Genomic DNA, 14,331 nt, shown 5'->3' with positions numbered 1-14,331 from the left:
TCTGCTCTGCTCACACCCCCCCCCCACTATGGTCTGTCCAAGCCATGAAAATGGCCCCCACCCAGCCCCCATCCTCCAGTCCTGCGGGCCCCCTGGCCATCAGCATTCCTCTCCTGGCCTGACTGAGGTCTGACCCCCACGTTTCTCACCACCCACAGAGAGTCCAGCCGTCAGTCCGCAAGCACTGGCAGAGCCAGGAAGGAGGCAGAAAACCACCTGCCAAATTGCCAATTGCAAATTACTGCGTGGCTCCTCGAAAGCTTGTATTCTTCTCTAAACATTCTGCGCAGACTTGGGGCCTGGGGGCCTAGGTTCAAATCCCAGCTCTGCCACCAGCGGGATGACCAAGGGCCGCCTCACTGCACTGGCATGCCCTCTCCCATTTCCAAGCAGGACGAGGCAGGCCACTCTGGGTGCTCGCTGCAGCTTCCGAGGGAATGAAGGTGCCGTCTCACATGCAGGCATGAAGCCAGGTGCTCGGCACCTGGCGTGCGCTCGCTCACGGTGCCCACAACAGAGCACAGGCAGAGTGCCGGCTGGGCCTCACACCTGCTGTGACAACTCATGGGCAGTGCAGTGCCTCCCTGTTGTCCACTTGGTGCTGGAGGGCGACCCCAACACCCTTCATGGGAAGAGGAACATGAGGTGTGTGCCAAGAGGGGCTGCAGGGGCTACACCCACCCGGGGACACTGCCCAGAGGGACACAGACACAGGAACCCACTGCAGGGCCCTGGGCAAGACTCACCTGACATTTCCGCTGTGACAACCCGGTGGGGCTGAAGCCTGCAGCCACCTGGAGGGGAAACAGCCACAGTCAGGGAGTGCCCATGGCTGCAGAGTGACCCTGAGCCCAGCTGCAGGCCCAGTTGGCTACTGCAGGTGGAATCCTAACTGCCAGATTGTCCACAGGGGTGTCTGGGCTCTCACCTGAAAGCCTACCCCAAATGGGTGACCGCAGCTGTTACCTCACCTAAGAGCCCCCTGGGCAGCTTCTGCAATGGCCGAAGGAGAAGGGTCAGACTGCAGCACCCTGCCGCCCACAACCCAGCCTGAAGCCAGGCTGCTTCTAAAATCCTGGTGACCACCCCACTGCCCTCCCGCCTCCTCGTCCTCCCCAACCTTTATCCACAGATGGCTGAGCACCCGCCTTCCGAGTCACCAAGCCTAGGTTCACGTTCACTGCTGTGTCACCTTAGACAAATCACACCACCTCTCTGGTCTGTAGTTTTCACCCTGTGAGCCTTAGAGAGCCAAGGACCCCACTGCAACCCAAGTGAAACTCCTGGAGACGCACCTGACACTCAGCAGCCCTACTTAGGAGTCACGTGAGCTTGTGTCACAGAACAGCCCCACATTCCAAGCCACCACCAATGTGTACAACTAAGCAGAATGGTTGGATCCAAAAGGGCTCTGCTGCTAGACAGTGCCACCCTCAGAAAGGGGCCCAACCGGCCTATACGACACAGCTGGGCCTAAACCATCCCAGCACCTGGCACTGGAGCGGGCAGAGAGCTGTGCCTGGGGCCAGGCACTGGGGACAAGTTTCTCACCTACAGTCAAGGTGAGACAGTTCCAGTGACATGGAGTTCCCAGGTCCCCAACCCCCAGATCCCTGGCTGTCCCTCCCTGCAGACATGGTGGCCTCATACACCCCCTGTATCTGTCCACTGCCCCGCCTGCCCTGTCTCCACAAGCTGGGGACATCCCCCAGCCTGGGGTTCAAGGGTAGTTTTGGGGCGGGGATGTCCCAGGCCCCTGCAGTGCCCACATGGTCAGACAGAGCATGTCTGCTGGATGAACAAATGGCCCACTCCAAGTCCCGTACAAACACACTGGTTTTAGTGCTAACTGCTCTATGACTGACACCCGCTGGTTCCCTTTGGGGAGGACCCTTTGGCCACCTGGAAAGGACAGGAAATGGGACAGTCCCAAAGGAGCTGTTCAGTCAGCTGAGTCGACACACCCTGGCTGGCCACACCCTTGCAGACCCAGGACACAGACAGCGTTCTGCCCACGCTCAGCTCAGAAGTCCCCCTCCCCCTGTGTACACCCAGGCCCTCGGCGGAAATGTCCCCACAACTGTCAACAGACACTGACCTGGTTTTGGGTTGTGTTTATTTTCACAGGTCAAACCTGAGACAAAGGGGACACAATCCTAGCGGACCCACGGGCTCAGGGTGGAGGTGGCCAGAGAAGCAAGGCCCAAATGCGCATCAATGAGGCTCAGCTGGACCCCCATTATGCTCCAGCCCAGGGAAAAGCTCAGTTTAGCAGAAACATGGCCCCATGTGCTGGCAGAAACGGCGGGGTGAGGCTCCAGGCCTGGGAGGCATTGAGTGTCCCTGAAACCCACAGACAGGATTGCAGCCCCTGGACGACAATAAGGGAGCCAGGGCCCACGTGGATCCAAGAGGAGGCTGAGGCTGGCAGAGCAGAGGACGGTTTGGAGCTGGTGGGCATAAGCCTATGTGTCGGGGTCCAGACGACGGCACTGGCCCTCCAGCACGCCGTGGAACACCCGGAAGCGGTGGTTGAGGTCGGACCGGGTGTGGAGGCGAAAACGGGTGCCCAGGCCACCGTCGGGGGAGGGCGCCCCATAGAAGACACGCTGCATGCGGGAGTGCACTAGGGCCATGGCACACATGGCACAGGGCTCACGGGTGACGTAGAGGTCATAACCGGTGCACACGTAGGGGAGGCCATCTTCACCATCTTCATCCGCTTCCGTGTCCATGTCCCCATCCAGCTTGTGCACAGGGCCCATCCGGACGCCCAGGGGGGTGGTGGCCGGGGCGAAGGAGCAGGCGGGGTGGGGCCTGAGGTCGTAGGTGCCGCGGCCCTGGCCTTGAGCTACGAGGTCGATGCACACCATGGTGGCATGCAGCAGGGGGCTGGCCGTGCCGCTGCAGTCATGGCCTGTGGCCAGCACGCAGCCCGAGGCCGGGTCCACCACCACAGCCCCCACGGCCCTCAGGCCCCTGGCAGCTGCCTGCTGCGCTGCCCACACAGCCCGCTCCATGTGGCCCTGCATCACAGCCCGCTCTTGAGCTGAGAAGAGCTGCCCGGCTAGGGCACGGGTCACATGCTTGTCCTCGTGAAAGGACGTGGGCCAGTGGGTGCGTGCCTCCTCGAACTGGCCCCTGGTCAGGGGCGGCCGGGCGGGCACAAGCACCAGGAAGGGCTGCCCCAGTCCGTGGGGGTCCACGGCTGGCTGCGGGAGGAGCTCGGCCAGCGATCGCATGCCTGGGGCCCGTCCTGCTAGGCACAGCAGCATCTCCAGCACGTGTGGGTGGCTGGCATCGCGGCTTGGCCGCACCCTCTTGAGGTGAGGCTGGGCGGTCAGCGGGTGGACAGCCGACACCTCCTTGAGGAGGCGCGAGGTCTGGCGCTTGTCAAGGATGGGCGCGGCGTAGGCCAGCACCAGCTCCACACCCCCAGACTGCTGCTCAGACAGGACCGGGAGGGCTTGCCACGGCAGGGGCTCTGGCTCCGAGCTGCCAACCTTCTCATCCCTATGGTGCTCCACGCCGCTGGGAGGGTCCGTCCTAGGCATGGCTCCGACTGTGGGAGACAGATCGGAGCAGAGCGTCATCTGTCAGCCGCAGGACACCCAGGGAGCTGAGGAGTCCATCCCAGGAGCGTTCCGAATCTGAGGGCTCATCTGAGAGCTCCAGCCCAAGCACCGTGCATCACCGGTCATGCTCTCACTCACATCCTACCAACTCTTGGTTTGCACAGAATTTAAACCACCATTGATTCCCCGCCCCACCTGCCCTCTTTCTTTGAGATATACCATAAGTGAAAATGCGCACTGGATCTCTGAGACTTAAAATGAAAGAACACAAACTGTCTCAAAAATTTTGCTTATACTGACTGCGTGTTAAAGTGATAACACGGCATTTTTTAGGTTAACTAAACACATTAAAATGAACTTCACCTATTTCTCTGTACTTTCTAAAAATGTGGCTTCTAAAAGACTTAACATTAAGTATGTGCCTCATGGGGCAGCCGGTTGGCGCAGTTGGTTAGGGCACAGTGCTCATAACACCCAGGACGCCGGGTTGACTCCCACGTGGACCAGTGAGCTGCTCCCTCCACAAATAGATTGAAGACAACGACTTGACTTGGAGCTGATGGGTCCTGGAAAAACACATTGTTCCCCAATAAATTAAAAAAAAAAAAAAAAAAGGATGTGCCTTATATTACATTTCTATTGGTCAAGACTGCCGTCGATAATGTTAGAGATAAACTACAGAAAATCTCAATAGGATTTCCGAGGATCTCAGGTGCCACTACCCACCCAGAACACACTGCCCCACCGGCGACTTGGAGTGGTCAGAACAGCTGAAATCACTGTGGGCTTTTACTGCTTGTGATATGGCCTCCACTCACTCCTCAGGTCCACGGGCCCTCGTTTATTTATCAGCCAAGACCTTCAGAGAGAATGTGAGGTCCTCGCCCACCATGATGTGTCCTGAGCTCACAATGCAAGTTTGGCAAACATACTGAACCCGGCGCCAGAGGCAGCCAGGAGAAGTGGAACGCGTAGAGGGAGCTCCTAGTGTGCCCATGATGCCTGTGATGGGCAGGGCACACAGGAGTCCATGGTGCCGACTGAACCTGCTCCCGGCACACACCATGCCCAGGATCCCACAGCCTGCATGGCCTGCCCCAGGCCACAAAAGCTCCCACTGTCTGCAAGGCGAAAGACAGACACAGTCTCATTTGTCCCTCCAAGAGTGCAACCTCTGTCTGATCAAAACAAAACAAGCCACAGATAAAGGAGGCTGCCTTTGGGACACTGCTAGCTGGGCCGCCAACTCCTAGAGAGGATGGATAAAAATCACAAGACAGTCACCATCTGACCCAGCAATTCCACTCCACTCCTCAGTATATGCCTAGAAAACTGAAACCCCACATCCACATAGAAACCTGCACACAAGTGTTCACAGCAGTAGGATTTTCAACAGCCCAAAGGTGGGACCAACCCAAGTGTCCATCAGCAAGTGATGGACACAAACAATGAGATCCATCCACAAGGGAATATTCTTCAATCTTAAAAAGGAGTAAAGTGCTGATACAACATGGATGAACCCTGAAAACATGACACTCAGTGAGAGAAGCCAGACACAAAAGACCCAGTGTGTGATTCCATTTATATGAAATGTCCAGAACAAGCAAATCCAGAGAGACAGAAAATAGGTTAGTGGTTGCCAGGGGCTGGGGGAAGGGGATGTGTGACTCCTAATGAGGACAGGTTTCTTTTTCGGGTGATGGAATGTTCTGGAGTTAGATAATGATAACTGTTCCATAACCTTATAACTATACTAAAAAACACTAAAATGTATGCTTTAAACGAGTGGACTACATGGTATATGAACTGTATCTCAGTAAAGATGCTATGAAAGAAAAATGGAGAGAGGAAAGGACATCTGGCAGTCGCTAGATCAGCAGACCCTAAACCAGGCCCAGCGCCTTGGATGACAGCTGCCATTACTGCAAGACCATGTGTCCTAACGCTCCACAAATGGGCTCCCCTTCTCCTCCCAACAACAGGGGAGGGAGATCCTAGGACTGTCCCCTTTCTATTGGACAAGAGGCTCCCTGAGGTGACAAGGGCATGTGGCTGGTGCTCATCGGCACCTGGACTCTGCCTTCTGAGCCCATCTGCAAGGTGGGTGTCCTGAGTCCACAGATGAGAAATAACCAGGTTCCACAGAGGGTGACCCGCCCAAGCCCCCGACCCCAACGCCCCCAAAGGAAGACCCAGTCCACCTGCGAACAGAATCTGTGCATAAACATTTTACTTAAATGCATCTGGGGAGCTGAAGCGTGGCTGGAGGCAGCTGCTGACGCCAGGTTCCTCTTTTTGTCCTCAAAGGACCAAAGCAACCTCCAGCTCCCGGTGACCTGACTGCCCCCATGACCCTTCCCCTGAGCTCTCCGCCAGTCCCGCCCAGCTCAGTCCCTTCCCTTGGTACGTCCATTTCCCTCTGCCCGTCCAGTCTCCAGGGGGCAGCCACAGCTTCCGTAGAAAACCCGTCACATTTATAGTTGTGGTGCATCTGCCCTGAGTGCCAACTGTCCAGAGTCAGAGAGGCTCAACTGCATCAGCAGCCCCTGGACGAACCCCTAACTACAAGTCCTCTCAGCAAGCTTAGGACCACCCACCACCCATAGCACCCCACCAGAAAACACGTGTGTGCTGGAACTCCTGGGGATACTGGGTGGCAGCACCCAGAGGGCAGTGGGCCTGGGGTCACAGCAGGAATGGACTCTGGCTCTGGGAGGAACAAAGGAAATGGTGCTTATTCAGTGAGGTGAATCAGGCTCTGCAGGCAACCACGTAAACCTCAGGAAGGAGACCTTATCTTCTCCCTGGATTAGGAAGGCCAGAGCCTGGACCCAGCTGTGTCTTGGCCCCACCCTGGCCGTTTCCTGACTGGTGAGACCTCAGGCATCTGTCCTAACCCCCCACTTCACCCTCTGTGAAATGGGAATCCATCACCATCAGACAGGGCTGTCCTCAGCAGAAAGTGAGAAAATCCATGAAAGGCCTAGGAGCGAGGCCCTGTACTGTCCTGGGCAGTAAACAACCTGACAGCTCCTCAGGGGCCCAGGGCAGCAGATTCCAGGAGGGCTCCTCGGAGGTGGTGACCCATAGCTGGGCCTGGAAGGTGGGCAAAGCAAGGTAGGGAGGCCTGAGCAGAAGGAACAGCCAGTGCTGGAGTCTCAGATGTGCCGAGTTTCTAATGCAGTTTCCAGGACTCAGACCCACTGAAAGGAGAGGGGGCTGCAATCTGCATCTCTAACAAGCTCCCCTATGGCCTGCAGTCGACATATAACATATGAGACATCCCATTAAATTCAAATTCCAAGTGAACGGATTTTTTACTGTGTGTCCCACGCAATCTTTGGGACACATCAATACTAAAAAATTACTCGTTGTCTGCATAGAATTAGAATTTAACAGGGCGTCCTGCATGTTTACTTGCTGAACCCGGCACCGTACAAGTGGGCCTTCTGTGCATAAAAGTTCGAGAACCTCGGGCTTGTGGGGTGTGACAGAGGCTCCTTATCCTGGAGCTGGATAAGAAAAGGCCTTGAAAACTCCCACATCCCACAAGTATCAGGAATGATCATCAATGTTTAGGACGTATAGAAACATTGGGGACCTTCCGCGCGCGGGAAGCTAATAAACAGGCACCCCGCGAGGCAGGGAGCTGGCCCAATGACTAGACTGCAGGGCGCGCCGGAAGCAGCTGGACACACAGAATCTCCAAGCCGAGCCTTTGGGACGCAAGCGTAGCAGGGCTCTGGAGCGGGAAACGGGGTCTTGAGGCCCGGACGTTACGCGCGCACGCGCACACGCGACTCTCCCCCGGCCCACCCGAGGCGTGCGCGAGCCTGGCCCGGCTGCCCCCTCGCCCCTTGCGCGCGGCCGGTGCCCCCCAAAGCCGAGATCCCCGTCGCCGACCCCGGCCGCCATCCGAGGGAGCCTGGGCCACAAGAGCCCGAGACCACGGGGCCGCGCGCTTACCTGAGGAGACGGGCACGAGCCCTGCGCTTCACAGTCTTAGCAACCGGCCCGCCCCGCCTTACCCTGGCGCTGCGGTGCACGACGGGAGCGTAGTTACAGGGGCGGGGTCTGCACGGGGAGGAGGCGAGGCCGGGACTACAATCCCCACAAGGCCAAGGCCACAGCCGCCTCGCTCCGCATCTCTCCACTTGGGTGCTCCCGTGACCAGCGGGAGCACGGGTTGAGCGCTGAGTTAAGGTTCGACACCCAACAGGAGGGGCAGGGAAAGTCGACTTTTTGGGAAATCAACAGAATGGGGAGACTGAGGCAGAGAGGCACACGACACCCGCTGCAGTCAGTCACCGAGGCCAGTTTGTTGTTGCCACATAGTTTCGGAGGGGCTGTCCCCACCGTATGGGGTCAGCTTCCAATTCTGGTCTGGGGCCCTGGCTGACTCCTGGCTTCAGTTTTCCCATCTGTACAGTAGGCAAAAGGAACCTCTTGACGCTCCTGGGCAAAACATGCTAATATTACGGGGAGATCCAGTTATTCATTGTTTAAACAGGTTTAACCTAGTGGTTCTCAATCAGGGGCAATTTGTCCGCACAAAGCCAAAGGGGCACAAGCCGATGTCTGGGGACGTTTGTGGCTGTTGCGACTGGGGGAGTGGGTGGTGCACCTGGCATCAAATGGCATCAAAACCTGGTGGCCAAGGAATGCTGCTCAGCACCCAACAATGCACAGGACGTGCCCCAGACAGAACCAGCCCCAAATGTCCACAGGGTTGGAAATCCCTGGTTTAACCCCATTGCTAAGTAAGGAGAAAAATTCAGGTCTAAAAGGACCTCTGTTCGCTGATTATTAAAAAAGAAAAAAAAATTGATGATGGTCTTTGGCATACCTGTTGTGTCTGCTCGCTCGTGGGCCGTGAAAGAATTCACGAGTCATAGAAATATAGAAGATGTATTAAAGTACAAGGAAGGTCGGTTGGGTAGAGTCTGCTGGAAACTACTGCATCTTTGTTTGGTCTCAAGTTTTATGTTTTCCTGTAGTTGGGGGTGGGAGAAGTTGCAGTAAAACTGGTTATGGCAACCTTTGCATAGGTTATGTAGATTTCAGTTGGAGCCAGGACCGGATCCCATACAGATGGCAAAACTTCTCCCAAGTCACAGGGCCAGCACTGGGCCTAAGTAAATAGAAACATTGAAACTGCATAGTAAATGTATATGAAGCAGAATCATTAAGAGGCAAAGAAAAGAAATCTTTCAAGAAGTTCCAAGCTAAATTACACTTATTAATTTGAATTATACCGGAGATCCAAATCTCAAAAATAGAAGATTTAGTGCCACCATTACAATCCCCTGTCTTAACAATGTCACTAAAAACGATGCCTAGATTTTCTGCATATAAAAAATGAATCCCCCCAAAAAAAAAAAAAAAAAAAAATGAATCCCTTCAATGCAATTTTCAGCCTGTTTTTAATTTCTCAAAATGCAAAAAAGACATGGGTAAGGATATAAAATGGTGCAGCTGCCATTGAAAACAGTTTGATGGGTCTTCAAAAATACATATAGAATTACCCTGTGACCTAGCAAGTCCATTCTTAGGTATATATTCAAGAAAATTGAAAGCGAGCACTAAGGCAGATATTTGTACACCTATGTTCATAGCATTATCCACAACAGTCAAAGGGTGGAAGCAGCTCAAATATCCATGAACAAATGAGTGGATATACCCAATGTGGTCCATCCATACACTGAAATACTATACAGCATTGATCCCTGATCAGGAAGCAGTGAAGGAACCACCTGAGCTTATGTTTCCAGGACACAGATTGGGGTGGGAATGGAAGTGGATTAGCATCCCCTAAAGTGGAAGCCCTGCTATAGGTCAGTGCCCTGTAGTAGCATTTGCATTCTGCCCCCTCAGCACCCAACTCCCCTTCTGGATCTGGCACCCCAGTTTTTTTGTGGGAGATTGTCCTTTCCCCACACTCAAGTCTATCACTGCAGTTCCAAGACCCCACTGCTGACTCAGCCCCCATCAATCAGAGCATTTCCCTACCCCTAGCTACAGTGATTAGTTCAGGAATAGTCATGTGACTCAAGTGGGACCAATGAGAGTCATCCCTGGGACTTTGAAATATAAGCAGAGTTGATCTCTTGCTTTAGGGTGTAAGCCTGGAGCTGCCAAAAATTATTTTAGCCATCCCAAAGTGAAGCTTGTATGAGAATGAAGCCAAAACAGAAGAGAGCAGATCCCAGAGAGAGAGATTGGTTCATGCCTTGACAATATTGTTTAAGCACCTGGATCCAGACATGACTGACTCAGGAGGCCTTTCAGCTTTCCTGTGTTTTTTGGCTTTGTTTTTTTGCTTTTCTTTTTTTGACTTAAGCTAATTTGAGTCATGATTTCAGTCCTTTATACACCAAGAGCTCTGACTGATAGGATCCCTTTTGTTTTCACTCCAACACCGTTCACAAGTGTGACCTTCAAAATTCATGGCAACAGGCTCATGACCAGCGCTAAAAGGTTGGAAAAAACGTGGAATTAGTTCCCCAGTTGTAAGCTTAATGGCAGTGGAAAGCGCCCTGGCATCAGTTAGAAACCTGGGTCAACTGCTGACCGGCTGTGTGGCCATAAGCTCATCCACATCTGCAAGACCATCGAGAAATGAGTCCGAGGAGGGGCCACGTTGTGCAGCCTGTGTTTATCCGGCTCATCATCCTGTTGACATTCTGAGGTTGCTACATGCAGTTGTATGGGCCCCAGGTGTTTCCCGCTTTTGCGGCAATCCTCAGACCAAGCTCTTCCTGGAAATGGGGTGAGTTGGGGCAGGACTTCCTTCAACTGCCCAGGAAGGCCGATCAAAGCCCACTGGACCCTGATAAGGAGGGGAGAGTACCATCTCCTGTTTCCCAGAGGTTTACTGCCCCCAACAGATCTCTTGATAAATTAATTCCTTCCTACCTACCCAAACTCTTAGAAGGCTCCATGACCCCATCACACACACACACACACACACACACACACACACACACACACAAATGATCAGCTGCCAACGATTGGTCACTGCCTCTGGTCAGAAAACAGTTTCTGAAAAGCAAGCTCAAGTGTTCCCAAATTCTAAAACTCGACCTCTTTTCTCACAGCCCTTTAACCCTTAGTCTGCACACAATAATAACCCACTTGGTTCTCTGCTTTCCCAAGTCCCAGAAGCTGACACTAATGAAATGATAATGTAATATAATAATAACCATTATTACTAATTAATAAGGGTTAATATTTATTGAGTGCTTATTTGAAACCAGACACTGTTCTGGTTCTACACATCTTATATTATCTCATTTAATCCTTACTACAACTCTCTAGGACAGTACAAGTGCTGAAGAGTTGAAATGACCTCTTCATGTGTTACAGGGCTGGAAATGCACCCCAAGAGGCACACAGTTCCAACTGATTCTCCCCGGAGCCCTGACCACATGGAACTGGAGTGTTAGGGGGAACCCCCATTTCAAATATTCCTGTTCTCTGGCCGGCCCAGTGGCTCAGGTGGTTGGAGCGCCGTGCTCCTAATGCCGAGGTCACTGGTTCGATTCCTACATGGGCCAGTGAGCTGCGCTCTCTATAGCTAAGATTGTGAACAACATCTCTCGCTGGAGTTCGGCTGCCGTGAAAAGCCGGAGATTGGTGTGGGCTGCCTTTGGCTAGCGTGGGCTATCGAGGGCTACCGTGTGCTGCCATGAGCAGCCGGTGGCCTGCAGCCAGCGTGAGTGGCCAGCAGGCAGCCAGCAAGAGCTGCCATAAGCTGCTGTGAGCGGCCAACCAACGACTGGCGACCGATTGCCTCAGTCGGGGGAGCGCAAGGCTCATAATACCAGCATGAGCCAGGGAGCTGTGACACAACTAGACTGAGAACTAGCAGCTTGAACCAGAATGGGGGGTGGGGGGAGGCAGAAGAAGGGGGGAAAAATGTTCCTGTTCTCTCCTGGACCACTCCTTTATTTTATTGTCTTCCCAATACTTATTATCTGGTGACATGTCATTTATCTAGAACGTCAGTTCAACGAGGGCTGGAAATGTTGTTCACTGCGGATCCCTACTGCCTAGCTCAGAGTGAGCACTCAAAGCACGTGAACAGACAATGTGTTGTTTTAGCAAGACAAGTGGAACTGCCCTCACATCCTCGCCCCACCCCTTCTTCACGACTATCCAAATATGAAGCGGTCGCTGTCGCCACCTACCGATCAAAGGCGGCATGGCCAAAACCGTGGCTTCAGGCAGGATAAGTGGGGACGGTTATTTGAGTGCTTCCCAAAACCGCCACAGCCACCGCCATTCCAGCGCCTGGCTCCAGGGATGCTGCTCAAAGACCTCCCCCACATACATACACAATTCCCAGGAGGCCCCCACAACAAAGAATCATCCACCCAAATGTCAATAGTGCCAAGGCTGAGAAATCCTGCCCTGGAGCCAGGGGAATATACTGATCATAGTGGGGGACCTTGGGCAACGGTCTTGTTGGATCAGATGGTGACTCTGTGTTTAACCTTTTGAGGAGCTGCCACGCCATTTTCCACGTTTTCCATGGCAGCTGCCCTGTTTTACATTCCCACTTACCACGTGCGAGGTTTCTGGTGTCTCCACACCTTCCCCAATGCTTGTTATTGTCTATCTTTTTGAGTATGGCTGTCCTAGCAGGTGTGAAGTGCCCATCTCACTGTGGTTCAGGTTCACATTTCCCTGATGGCTCAGATGTTGAGGACACCATCATTATTTCATGCTTACTACGTGCCAAGTAAGATAAAATAGAGATCAGATCATTTCCAATGGAGTAACTTCTCTATAGAGAGCTGAACACAGGTGTTGCCATCATGGTAAATGGAGTGGTCAGGGAAGGCATCTCTGCAGAGAGGACACTTTCCCTGAGCCCTGAATGATGAGATGTTTTCTGTGGGAAGAGTATTCCAGGCAGAGGGAACAGCCCACATAAAGATCCTGAGTCAGGCCCTGGCTACGCCTGTTCAAACTGGGAATACTACAGGGTGAAGTTTGGTGAGCACAGGGGCGCGTGAAAGAGATGAAGCCAAAGAGCTCAGCCACTTGGCAAACCATTTGGCAGTTTCAACTAATGGTCATTATATTTTTTCCCCCCCTTCTTCTGCCTCCCCCCCACACACACTCTGGTTCAAGCTGTTGTTTCTCAGTCTAGTTGTGTAGGACACAGCTACCCGGCCCCTGCTGGTATTATGAGCCTTGCGCTCCCCCCGGCTGAGGCAGTCGGTGGCCAGTCGTCAGTCAGCCGCTCACAGCAGCTCTTGGCAGCTCATGCCTGCTGCCGGCCACTCATGCTGGCCACCGGCCGCTCATGGCGGCACACAGTAGCCCGTAGCAGCACTCGACAGCCAGCGGTAGCCCACGGCGACTCATGCCAGCCCAGCTTCAGGGAGAGCTGTTGGTCACAATCTTAGTTGTAGAGGGTGCAGCTCACTGGCCCATGTGGGAATTGAACTGGTGACCTCAGTGTTAGGAGCACAGTGTTCCAATCACCTGAGCCACTGGCCCGGCCCAGTCATTGTATTCTATGATGCAGGAAATCAACTCCTCAAAGGATATTATGGATTGGATTGTGTCCCCCAAAAGTCATACATTGAAACCCTAACCTCTAGGACCTCAGGATGTGACTGTATTGGGAGATGGGGCCTTTAAAGAGGTGATTAAGGTGATATTAGGTCATTGAGGCAGGTCCTAATACAATATGACAGTGTCCTTATAGGAAGAGATTAGAACACAGACTTGTACAGAAGGAAGACCATATGAAGACACAGGGAAAAGGCTGTGTCTACACGCCAAAGAGAGAGGACTCAGGAGAAATGAGCCCTGCTGACACCTTGATCTTGGATTCCAGCCTCCAGAACTGGGAGAAAACTAATGACTATTGTTTAAGCCACCTCATCTGTCCTACTGTGTTATGGCAGTTTCAGCAAAATAATACAGCGCCCAATAAAATGAGTGTTTATGTCCAGTAAAAGAATTGCATGAATGTTCACAGCAACTTTGTTCATAATAGCCTCAAACTGAAAACGACCCAAGTATTCATCTGCAGGAGAATGTGTCAAGAAAAGTGGTATGGTTATACAATGGACTACTATGCAGCAATGAAAAAGGTGAATGACCGCTACACACAACCCCAGGGCTGAATCACACAGGCTCAATGTAGAGTGGAAGTAGCTAACACAAAAGAGAATGCTCTGCATAACTTTATTTACAGAAATTACGAAACTTGGCAAAATGAATCAACTGTAATAGAAGTCAACTAGTGGTGACCTCTGGGAAGACCAGGAGGGAGCCTCCAGGGCAGGGGTGTGGGGATTGGAAGTGGGTGGCAGTGCACAGGCTGATATATATATATTTTTTTGTTCAGAGCAAAACTGAACAGAAAGTACAGAGATTTCCTATATACCCCTTGCCCCAACATATGCACAGCCTCCCCCACTATTAATGACCCCCACCACAGTGGGACATTTGTTACAAGGATGAACCTACACTGACACGTCATCATCGTCCAATGTCCACAGTGGACATTAAGGTTCACTGTTGGTGTTGTACATTCTATGGGTTTGGACAAATATGTAATGACATGTGTCCACCATTAGTGTCATACAGAATATTTTCACTGCCCTAAGTATCCCCTGTGCTCCACCCATTCATCCCTCCTCCCTAACCCCCTTGTCTTTTTATCGTATCCAATGTTTTACCTATATGTGTGCAGTTTAATTAAGCTGTACAGTTAGAATCTGTGCACAGTACA

General features: G+C 52.8%; 1 protein-coding gene across 3 annotated transcripts; it reads right to left on the bottom strand.

Moving 5' to 3' along the window:
- Window positions 1-2,099: 2,099 nt before the first annotated feature.
- On the bottom strand, window positions 2,100-7,659 carry ADAT3 (adenosine deaminase tRNA specific 3). 3 transcript variants are annotated; one of them, XM_088792208.1, is made up of 3 exons: window positions 7,542-7,633; window positions 3,985-4,141; window positions 2,100-3,562 (listed from the first exon to the last, which is right to left on the bottom strand). In XM_088792208.1, exon 3 carries the CDS (start codon window positions 3,552-3,554, stop codon window positions 2,466-2,468), a length of 1,089 nt encoding a protein of 362 aa, XP_088648334.1. In that variant the 5' UTR covers window positions 3,555-3,562; window positions 3,985-4,141; window positions 7,542-7,633; the 3' UTR covers window positions 2,100-2,465. The 3 variants fall into 3 exon arrangements, with proteins under 3 accessions (XP_088648334.1, XP_019599530.2, XP_088648333.1); XM_019743971.3 differs by lacking the exon at window positions 3,985-4,141 and having other exon boundaries at window positions 7,542-7,659; XM_088792207.1 differs by having other exon boundaries at window positions 2,100-4,141.
- Between the last annotated feature and the right edge of the window lie 6,672 nt (window positions 7,660-14,331).

Source organism: Rhinolophus sinicus, chromosome 15 (genome assembly GCF_057876585.1).
Source record: "Rhinolophus sinicus isolate RSI-liver-muscle chromosome 15, RSI-T2T, whole genome shotgun sequence".
In the NCBI taxonomy this organism is placed as follows: Eukaryota; Metazoa; Chordata; class Mammalia; order Chiroptera; family Rhinolophidae; genus Rhinolophus; species Rhinolophus sinicus.
This window is presented reverse-complemented; position numbering and strand designations above follow the sequence as displayed.

Excerpts from the sequence above, each read along its gene's own strand:
- ADAT3 (XM_088792207.1), bottom strand. The coding sequence starts at position 3,593 with ATGACGCTCTGCTCCGATCTGTCTCCCACAGTCGGAGCCATGCCTAGG.